We start from the raw sequence: 11,038 nt of genomic DNA, 5'->3' as shown, positions 1-11,038 counted from the left end.
GGCGTGTCCGCCGGCCACACCCGAGGACCCGCCACCTGGGCGCGGGCCTGCAGGCCGCGTCCCCCCGGGCGCGAGGGGCGCCCGCCGGCCCCTCGCCTTCCTCTGGGGCGCGGAGCCGTGGCCGCCGCGCCGCTCCCCGGCTTTTGTTGCTCCTCGGCGGGCTGAATGGGGGTTTTGCAAAGCGGGACAGATAAAAATGAGCAGCATCATATTGTTTGACAGAATGATCCCGTATGATGAAGTGTCGGCTCCGAAGGGGGTGAAAATGGTGAATTCCTAAAAACCCGGCCCTCAGCTCCTCGGCGAGCTGCCGGTAGCCTGCAGGGACCCCGCGGACGCGGGCCGGCCGCATCGCACCAAACCGTGTCGGGAAGGCTGGAGCTTTCAATGCCAAGTCATTTTTAAGCCCCGATCCTGCCCAGGACCTTTCTCCTCGCGGATGAGAAGAACAATTTTCGAGAGAAAGGCTCGTTTTGATTAAATCTGACATGCTGCTGATAACTCCATGCTAATGTGAAATAATTAACATAATAGCCATAATTAAAAGCACGCTAACAATGCCATAAATTTATCACACAATTTTACTAGCTTTCTGCCCCTAACTGCTCTCTCATCGTTAATTAAACGTGTTGCCTTTTACAGAATGGATGTTTATACATTTCCAATATAAATAAATTCGAAACCATCCTCTCTCTCTCTCTCCCTCTCTCTCTCTCTCTCTCTTCCTCTCTCTCTCCTTTCCCTTTGGTCTCTCGCCATTTACAGGCACGTCTTGGCAAAGCCCTGAGTGGTGGACACCTTGAAAATGAAGTTTTGAGATGCAAATCCGAACAAGAACGTTAAATTAGCTTCTTTTTTTCCCCCACGCGAAGAGATCTGGAGAGGTACACAAGGATGGTGGGAAGTGAGTTGAAAATCCCACCTACTTGGGAATAGAAACAATCTGGGTGGGTTGGGGATCCGGGTTTCACCTCAGCCCTTCCCACCTCCCTCAGTGGTGGCCAGCCAGGCCGAGGCTGATAATAGTTTAACAAATCTATGAAGATTGTCAAGAAGGAGCCGACTTTGGTTCTTTGGGGGTTGGGGGAAGGGGTATATTCCAAACGGGCTCCACCCACGTTTTGTTTGCTCTGCAATAGAGAGAGGTGGCTGCTCTCCGTGGGGGACGCGCCCCCACTGCGCAGAACCTGGTCCCATCTCCCCGGATTGTGAGAAAAGCGCACTCACGCGCCGGCATGGTGATTCTCTCTCACATCGGGCCGACGGTTTACTCAGGCCTTGGGCATAGTCTCTGACTTCAAGGAGGAGGAAGCGGGCACTCGGGTTCGCTGGGGCCTGGCGAGGGTCCGGTGGGCCGCTCCCAGCCTCTCGCACACTCACCGTGCCCTCCTCCCGTAATGACCACTTAAGAACCCAAATTGAGTCGTCATTAATTTCCCCTTCTCCGTCATAAATTGTTCCATTCACTTTCCCCCTCCATCTCACCCCCCAGAACGCACACACTAAATCTCCCCTTCCCGGAGACGTCTCAATTTCCTTCCTATCGATCCGGACTCCACTTTCCTTGTTTCCTGTTGCTGGAACCTCGGTCCCCTCCAACCCGCGTCCACGACGGCCCGTCCTGGTGGCTTCCCTGGCTGGGTACCACGGACTCTGCCTGCCCCAAGAGAAACGGAGGGAGCCTCATTCCATTCTCCTTTGGCTGAAACGTTTCAAACATTTGAACAGGTGAGACAGCTGGCTGCCATCTTCAAGTCTCTCCTGGGAAGTTGGCTTGCTGTGACCCAAGTAGTCACTCTCACACTAATCGTGTGTGTGTGCGCGCGCGCTCGTTCCCCCTCTTTCCATCTTCCCCTGTAACCCTTTGCGACTCAGAAAATGTTTATCCACATTACTTCTCCCTCCCCATATTTCCGTTCCCTCAATCCCCCTACTAGTGTGTCACCTTCTCTTTGCCTCTGTCTCGCTTCTTCCATCTCTCTGTCCTAAAGTTTGGCGGTAACTGACGACTTGTGGGCTTTTAGATGCAAACTGCAACCACGCGGCAAACACGCTTTACTTAGCCCGGAATCTAGTCGGCCCAGAGTCCATGCCCGCGAGGCTCGGGCCCTTCCGCCCGGCGGCACCCCGCGGCAAGGGCAGCGGGACCCTTCCTGCCTCCCACCGGGGCCGCCGCTTCGCCTCCGTCCCGCCCGGGAGCTGCGCCTGGGCCGCTGTGGCCGCAGAAGCAGGAAACGGCCGCGGGTCCCCAGCCGAGCAGTCGCGGGAAATCCGCCGCCTCCGCGGGAAATCGATCTGAAGCGGTTGGGCCGGCGCGGGCGCGGGACGTCGGGGCGGCAGCCAGCGGGTCCTGCACGTCTCATCATTTAGCTAATCGAGTCGAAAAGTTTCTGTAAGGGCCAGCCCCGGCATCAGATGGTAACACTGATTGAACAAGAGATTAGCACAATAGATCTCTAACCGAGGGGAAGCGTTGCTTTTCACGCTACGCGCCGTAATTAATGGTATGAATCAATTAATTTGACTTTTATTGTGTCGAAGGAAAAAAGCGCAACAAACGGAACTGGCGGCTGGGAGTGGTTCACCCCCACCCCTTCCCCCAGGGAGGTTCCAACGAGACACCGCGGAGTGGACGGAGCAGGCCAGGTCTTGGCCGAGGGAGGGCGAGCGGCAGCGACCAGCGGCGCCGAGGGAGTCCTGAGCGCCAGCTCTGGCGGGCGGCGGAATCCAAATTAGGCTCATTTGGAGGCTACTTCCAAGAAGACTGCCGAGGGCAGCCCCAGGGGCCACCACCCTCCCGCGCGCACACCCACGTGCACGCGTCCACGCGGGCCCAGCCTCCCGGGCTGCGGTGGGCCTCGCGCTGCGGCTGGCGCCTGCCTCTAGGCTGGACAACCGAGGCTGAGCAAAGGAAGTTCTGAATTTGTAAATTTCGGTTTCATCTTTTGTCCTTCCGACCTTGCTTTTGTAATTACTGGGTTGCTCGGACAGTGGCAGCCGCGGCCTCTGCAGCCGGGGGCAACGGGCAGCCGGCTCGCCGCTCCAGTCGCCTCCGAGGGAGGCTGTCTAGACGGCACTGTGAACGGTTCGGAGCCTGCGGGCCACAAAGCGGTGCAGCTGCGGAAATCAACTCAGACGCATTTTAGGGTCAGGCGCGACCAGGGGATCATGTAAATATAGAAAATCCTTGGAGGTTCGCCGGCATCTCAGGATGGAGTAACTGCCCCCACCCTCCCCCAGCCCCAACCAGGAACATCCTGCGAAGTGGGGATCCAATGGGCTAGTGTTATATCCTGGGAATTATCTAACAGAGATGAAAGTTAATCTGTGTCGCACTGCCTATAATGAAGTAAGTTTACGGATTGTGTGTGTGCGCGCGTGTGTGTGTGTGTGTGTGTAGGCCAAGGAAAGAGGGGTCGTAGGGGAGAGAAACAGACTGAGGGACCCAGAAGCACCACTGTCCACCAGGAGTCACACCAGGTTCCTAGTGTCGTCCGTGAATCTCTCACTAATTGTTTTCTCTCAGACCTCCGCCCCTTGTGTTCTTTCCCCTGGTGAGGCCGGCATCCCCTGCCAGGCCTCAGCAGACAGACTGGGCTTGGGTTCCTGGAGCCTGCCACACCCGCAGGCGCTTGCAGCTCGCTCCAAGGCGGCCTAAAAATGCGGGGGAAAGAGGTGGCGCATCGCGGATTCACCGGGTCAGGAGCACGATTCGGAGGTGCGAGGTCCACGCGGCCCAGCATTGCCGCCTCGCACCGGGGTCTGTTTGCGGTTTCCCCTCCTATTCTCAGTTAAATCCCCACAGTCTTTCCTACCATCACTGACTTTCCTTGCCAAGGAAACTCGGCGTGCACGGAGCGCATCCTCGCCGCCTCCTCCACCGGATCTGGGGTTGGTTTCCGCGGAAGTTCAGTCTCGGAGGTTTACCTAAACCTAAGAGGACAGAATCCACATTAGCTAGCAGCAACCGAGAGCCGGGCCCGCGGCGCGCCCGAGGCCGCCCCGCTCCCAGGATGTCACTCCGCCCGCTCCCGCGTGGTCCCGCGTCCCAGCCCAGGTGCAGCGTCCCACCTGGAGGCCGGAGCCCCGGCCCGGCCCCACTCCACTTACCCAGGCCGCTGCCAATCCCGGATCCTTCCCCAGCGCCTCATTTCCGACTTTTTCACATGCTAAGTCGTTTAACCACTCAGAGCAGCTAGTTACGGCTTCTTTATTTATAGGTTCCCTGTTATTTTACGTCGTTTTTATTTCTCTCGGCAACTATTCTAATAGATTAATCAATAGCCATTTTCTGACCTTCGGGAACCCCAGCTGAGGCTGTCTCGGCCGCGAGGAAAATACATATGTATAAAAACACGCCCGCCTCGAGCCGGGAAAGCCAAGGCAGGACCTGGGTTTGGCTTTGGGGGGAGGGGAGCGCGTCCCCTCGGTAGGGTCTCCGCCGAGGGAGCAGAGGCAGGAGGGGTCTGAAATCTCATCAGCAAGACGGAGCCGGGCGCGCAGCTCTTAGAACTAAAGAGAATCTTTAGAATCTTAGAATCTTAGAATCTCTTTAGAACTAAAGAGAATCAAACAAAAACAAAATAAAACAGACTACTAAGTTTTTCTTTAAAAAAAAAACGGGATGGGAATCTCGTTCCACGTTGCCCAGTCCCTGCATACTGAGCGCTGGCAGAGGGGGAGGGGAAGGGAGAGGGGGCGGGGAGGGCAGGGCCGCGGGGTCCCGCCGGCGCTCCCAGGCCCACGCCCGCGCTCGCCCGCACCCGGCCGCCCGCGCCCGCGCCCGCAGGCTCCTCGACCCCCGCGCCCGCTCCAGCCCAGCTGGGGTCCCGGGCGGGCAGGGCGCCCTCGGGGCTCGCGGGATGCTGGCGCGCGACGCGGCGCCGAGTTGCGCGTCCCTCGTCCCTTTGTTGACAATTCCCCGGACCAACTTGAGTTTGGCCAGCTCCACCGCGGCCCTGACGTCACGCGCGGTCACGTGGCCCCGCCTCCCGCTGGATCTTTAAGTAGAAAGTAATCTATCAGGCCAGTCCTTAAAACGGGACTTTCGACTACCGGGGCTTCCGCGGCCCCGACACCCCTCCCCCCGTTGCCCCGGCCCGCGCCCTCCCGAGCCGCCCGGGGCCCGGCGCCCCGCGCCCGGCCGGAGGCGGAGGACGGCGCGCGAGTGCGGGGCGCGGCGCGGAGAGCCGCGGGGCCGGAGGGCAGCAGCGCCTAGTGCCGAGCGCCGGCGAAGCAGGAGTCGGCGGAGCGCGGCCGCGGGGGGCGGACGGCGGCGCCCGCGCCGCGCGATGCCGGGCCGCCGGGAGTGAGCCGAGCCCGGAGGGCCCCGGGCCACCTCCGCCCCCGCCCCTCGCCCCGTCCCCCATCCTCCGGGGGCGCCCCAACCCCCTTCCCCGAGCTCGGCGGCAGCCCCTGACGACCCCCGTCGCCCGCCGCTCCCTCCCCGCCGCCGCCACCCACCCCGAGGAGGGATGACCCTCTCCGGCGGCGGCAGCGCCAGCGACATGTCCGGCCAGACCGTGCTGACGGCCGAGGACGTGGACATCGATGTGGTGGGCGAGGGCGACGACGGGCTGGAGGAGAAGGACAGCGACGCGGGCTGCGACAGCCCCGCGGGGCCGCCGGAGCTGCGCCTGGACGAGGCGGACGAGGTGACGCCGGCGGCGCCGCACCACGGGCAGCCACAGCCGCCGCACCAGCAGCCCCTGGCGTTGCCCAAGGAGGCGGCTGGAGCCGGGGCCGGGCCGGGGGGCGAGGCGGGCGCGTCCGAGGCCGACGGCTGCAAGGGCGGCGCGGGCGGCGAGGAGGGCGGCGGGAGCGGCGGCGGGCCCGGCGCGGGCAGCGGCGCGGCGGGCGGCCTGGCCCCGAGCAAGCCCAAGAACAGCCTGGTGAAGCCGCCCTACTCGTACATCGCGCTCATCACCATGGCCATCCTGCAGAGCCCGCAGAAGAAGCTGACCCTGAGCGGCATCTGCGAGTTCATCAGCAACCGCTTCCCCTACTACCGGGAGAAGTTCCCCGCCTGGCAGAACAGCATCCGCCACAACCTCTCGCTCAACGACTGCTTCGTCAAGATCCCCCGCGAGCCGGGCAACCCGGGCAAGGGCAACTACTGGACCCTGGACCCGCAGTCCGAGGACATGTTCGACAACGGCAGCTTCCTGCGGCGCCGGAAGCGCTTCAAGCGCCACCAGCAGGAGCACCTGCGCGAGCAGACGGCGCTCATGATGCAGAGCTTCGGCGCCTACAGCCTGGCGGCGGCGGCGGGCGCCGCGGGGCCCTACGGCCGCCCCTACGGCCTGCACCCCGCGGCCGCGGCCGGCGCCTACTCGCACCCGGCGGCGGCGGCGGCGGCGGCGGCGGCCGCGGCGCTGCAGTACCCGTACGCGCTGCCGCCCGTGGCGCCCGTGCTGCCGCCCGCCGTGCCGCTGCTGCCCTCGGGCGAGCTGGGCCGCAAGGCGGCCGCCTTCGGCTCGCAGCTGGGGCCCGGCCTGCAGCTGCAGCTCAACAGCCTGGGCGCCGCCGCGGCCGCGGGCACGGCGGGCGCCGCGGGCTCCACCGCGTCGCTCATCAAGTCGGAGCCGAGCGCGCGGCCGTCGTTCAGCATCGAGAACATCATCGGCGGCGGCCCCGCGGCGCCCGGGGGCTCGGCGGCGGGCGCAGGGGGCGCCGGGGTGGCCGGGGGCGGCGGGGCCGGCGGCGCGGCGCAGCCCTTCCTGCGGCCGCCCGGGACCGTGCAGTCGGCGGCGCTCATGGCCACGCACCAGCCGCTGTCGCTGAGCCGGACGACGGCCACCATCGCGCCCATCCTGAGCGTGCCGCTCTCGGGACAGTTCCTGCAGCCCGCAGCCTCGGCCGCCGCCGCCGCCGCCGCGCAAGCCAAGTGGCCGGCCCAATAGGGACGCGCTGGTGGCCGGGACGCAGGGCCCGGCGGCGGCCCCGGGCGGCGGCCGCACTGCCAGGCTGCGCGCCCCGCCGGGGTCCCGGCCCCCCTGCCCCATCCGGGACTCTGCCTCTCCTCCGTTTCCTCCCCTGACCCCTCAACACCGACCTTTGGCGGCCTCCGGCCTCTCGCGCACACCTGGGTTGGCGGAGCAAAGTCACCGCGCGCCCGCCGGGAATAGCTTTCAGTCCAGGTAAAACCGAAAACGGAATGTTCCAAAAATGTACCCCGACGGCGCCTGCTCTCAGTCCCGTGGGGGTGGGAGGGAAATTCTTTGTACATATTTGTATGAAAATTACTGACTTTCCTTTTGGGGTTTTTATTTTTTTAAGAAAAAAATCCAGTAGATTTAGAGCTCTGAACTTTCATTTTTTTTGAAGGTTCGCTCTCCGCAGTTTTATGTGAGAAAAAAATGTATAGAGACCTTGGGAGATTTTAAATATAAAAAAAAATTTTCAAAAGGCGCAAAGTGTCATTCTATTATAAAAGTCTGTTTATATATGAATGAATATATATGGTATTCTAAATGTTATTCCATCGTGTTGTACACAACTTTGTAAATAAATTTTTAAAATGCTCAGCCTAGTGTTTTATTTAGGTGTCTGAGGTAAATGACAAGATTTTTAGATGGTATTTGCATTTTATCTTTCCCAGAAATTTGAGAACTTTCAAGGAATGACCTTTTCAAACTTTGCTAATTCATAATTTGAGTGTAAGAAAAATTTAATTGGAGAAAGGAAAGAATATGTCTAATTTAAGTCGTTTTGTTGTTGTTTTTAGTTTTCACATAAAATCAGGATGTGGGCAATGATCTCATTCATGTCAATACATTAAATCTAAATGACCAGATATTTCTCTAGATAAAATAAACTGCCATTTAAAAAACCAACCCGAATCTAAACAACAGCACAAGGTTTTAATTTTTCTTAAAATGCCAGACTTCTGTCTTCCACCATGAAAACTTCCCAAATGAGAGTTCTTGGTCATTTCAATTATCCTTTCAAAAGAATGTAAATTCCAAACATCCCTCATTTTAGCATTTAAATCTTAGGTTTTTGAAATTAGTTCTTTCCATTCATTAAGTGGAAGTAGTAAATAAACCCAGTTGATTTTTTAAATGTATGTGATGGCATTTTAAATTTTGCAGTGGAATTGTATCTCCATTAACCTGATAAATAATACGGTTGTTTTATTCTTCCATAATATTTTCAGATAGGATACCTCTTTTCTATGGCAATAATCAATCCACAACATAATTTTGATTTCTGAAGGATCCCTGTGGATGCCTCCCCTCCCTCCAGCCTTTTTGAAGGCTGAGGAATAGTGGCCTTAATACCCTTTTAAGAACAGGTGCACATCACCCCCTTTTTAAAAACTTTTTTTAAATATACCTTAGCCTAGGTTAGTGAGAAATGCGAGATCACAGGGCAGGAATGGAGAGATGTCCTCGTAGATTATTTTTAATGTGCATTTCAGCTGTTGCAATCTTGAAAGTATTAAGGCAGAAATGAAACATCTAGGGGAGGGAGGCCGGTTCCCATCACCACCAGCATATCCTCAAACGGCATCAATTCTAATTATTTTGTAATTAATTTAGCTGTTACGATTACTTATGCGGAATCGCCTTTTAAGCCTGGAGCGGGTGGCGGTACTGTCAGCTCGGCCCTCTGCGCGTCCTGTCTGCAGAGCAGGGCCGGTCCCTGGCGCGGAGATGCTCCGGCTTCGGATCCGAGCCTGATTCTCTGCTGTCGCGTGGGCTGGGGAGTCGCTTTGAAAGACACTTCCTTGCAAATACCGGATCTGTTTTCCTGGTAAACAGTAAACATTATTGTGTCCTGAGTAAACATTCCTTCTGGATCAGAGTCCTAAAATAAAACAGGCACCGCGGCTGAGATAGTTGAACCTGGTAATCGACCGCCGGGAGGGCGACGTAACCTTCCCGGAGAAGAGGCTGCGGACCACACAGTCTCCGGGCGGGTCCCTCCTATCTCCTTTCACAAGGAAAACTAAACGGATCTAAATTTGTTTGTGTGTTGCAGCTATAAAAGTAACAAGTTGTTTCACAGTTGTGTCTGGCTAATCGGTTTTTACACAAACAGCAAATGGTACATGATTTGTGCAAACACACAGAGGTTATTTCTAAATTTAGCTGACACCCCTGGGAAAAGGGAAAGGCAGGTCTTCTTGAATTCACTTTTAGCCTCAAGAAGCTGCTGATCCAACGCTTCTAAATGACATTGGATAACAGGGGCCTCATTCCATCCCTGATCCTTTGTTACTTATAAAATTACTCGCTCATATTTCCGCGCATAGCAGCAATACCGGCCGAGCTTGCGCCCGCAGCCTGACACTCGGCCGCCAGCCGCGCTGGAGATCCGCCGGGCTGTGTCCAGCGTCGCACTGGGCGGCGGGTGCAGAGGAGGAGAGGCCGCCGGCCACCTCTCTTCCAGCCACTTCTCAACCTTGAACGAGAGCCGGGAGATGGTCCCCTTCCTGTATTTCTTGGAGGGTAGGAGGATCTCAGATCCGGACTCCAAACCGGCCAGCGGCTGTTGCCAGTCCCGGCAGCTGTCTCGGGGACAGGCCTGGCCGTACCCCTCTGAAAAGCTCTTTTTGGTTTAAGCTTGTTAACCACGAAGGTTTAGAGCAGAAGGGAAAATGCAAAAATCCTATGTAATGAACACAAGCAGGGGGTGGGGGGGGGGGCTGAAACTCACATTTGATGTGACCGAACGCGGGCACCAGCGAAGAAAGGCGCTGAAATCCCCTCTTACATGGAGATTTAAAGGCAACACGACTGATACCCGCTTTTTATTCCACTTAGGTAGATTTATTTGTAATAAAAAGAGGAAACAGGTTGATTTTTATGGGGAGGATTTTAGCTTCCGGCTACACACGAGTTTAAACTGGTTTCCACTTCCTCGGGCATTCATTTCTAGAAAGTCATTCCGGATCCGAGGCTCGTGGTCCTTCGAGCGTCCCCAGGGCGGTGTCCCTGAGAGGGGCCCGGCCCTCAGTCCCCCAGAATGGAGGGTGGATCCGGAGGTCCCAGGGAAACGCGGGCGGAGCCTGGAGCAAACATGCCCGGGCCGAGCCGGGCCTCGCCTGCGATCGCCCACGTGGCCTGCAGGGGGCGACGAGCAGATGGAAAACTTCCCGGTTCCTCCCGGGGTCCAGCCCCAGCCCTCCGAGGCCTCGCCTTGCCTCCCAGGCTCTGGGCACCTGACGCCCTTGCTCATTCTCCAGGCCTGGGACACCCAGGGCGAATCCCGGAGAAGCTGCTTTCCTCGGCTGTCTCCTGGAAGGGACAGAGTCCCGAGGGGAGTTTGTCCTAAAGATTGGGAAGCAATAAAGTGTAGTGATGAGGAAACATCGACGTGGAGGCAATTAAGAGTTACATTTGATGTTATTTTACATGGCTCACAGGAAGAGTCTTGGCAGTGAGGGGAACGTGAAAAGCTGATGTGTGCCTGTGTCTGGGCATTGTGATGTGGGTTCCTTGAAGAACTCTCCTTAAGAGAAGGTGATCTGAAAGCAAGCCGGGTCCAGAGCCGTGTGTCCACCAGACCCCACTGCATCTGTGAGGGCGACACACTGTAGCATAAATTAGAGAATGGACTCCCGGCTGGGGGCTGGGTGGGGAGTTGGAAGGGCATTCTCAGAGTGCCCAGGCGGGGTCATGGGGGAAGTCAATTTCACGGAGGGGATGACGGGAAGCAGAATGAGCGAGGCCTCGCAGAGGGGGCCCAGTCAGGGAACAGGCATTTCCTGACTGTGACCTTGGACAGACTGCGCGGTGTCTCTGAGTCTCTCCCTTTCCTCGCCTCTACAAGGAAAATGAGGAGGCTGCCTGCCGCCTGGACCGGTAGGAGTAGGTGAGTTAGTATCAGTGAAAAATATTTTATAAACTGCCAAGAGCTAAGGGCATGGAAGGAGTTTGTTGTTGCTGTTGTTTAATGGCTTCTGGTCAGAGACACAACCCTGTTCCAAACACCTCCAGTGTTTGGTTTGGTTTTGAACAATTCGACTTTAGGTGTGAACTGTGGGTTTTTCTGAGGCGGGTGGCAGAACCTATTCCAGCTCCCTGCTACC

General features: G+C 57.8%; 1 protein-coding gene across 1 annotated transcript; it reads left to right on the top strand.

The window, feature by feature from the left end:
* Positions 1-4,938: 4,938 nt before the first annotated feature.
* Positions 4,939-6,957, top strand: FOXD3 (forkhead box D3). The gene has a single exon (XM_087417002.1). The coding sequence runs from the start codon at positions 5,475-5,477 to the stop codon at positions 6,900-6,902; it is 1,428 nt and encodes a 475-aa protein (XP_087273128.1). The 5' UTR covers positions 4,939-5,474; the 3' UTR covers positions 6,903-6,957.
* The last annotated feature ends 4,081 nt before the right edge of the window (positions 6,958-11,038 follow it).

The sequence above is a fragment of the Ceratotherium simum genome, chromosome 2 (genome assembly GCF_057802395.1).
Source record: "Ceratotherium simum simum isolate JZ-2026a chromosome 2, ASM5780239v1, whole genome shotgun sequence".
Lineage (NCBI taxonomy): Eukaryota > Metazoa > Chordata > Mammalia > Perissodactyla > Rhinocerotidae > Ceratotherium > Ceratotherium simum.
This window is presented reverse-complemented; position numbering and strand designations above follow the sequence as displayed.

What these genes read in the sequence shown, in the direction of transcription:
- FOXD3 (XM_087417002.1), top strand. Translation starts at nt 5,475, where the DNA reads ATGACCCTCTCCGGCGGCGGCAGCGCCAGCGACATGTCCGGCCAGACC.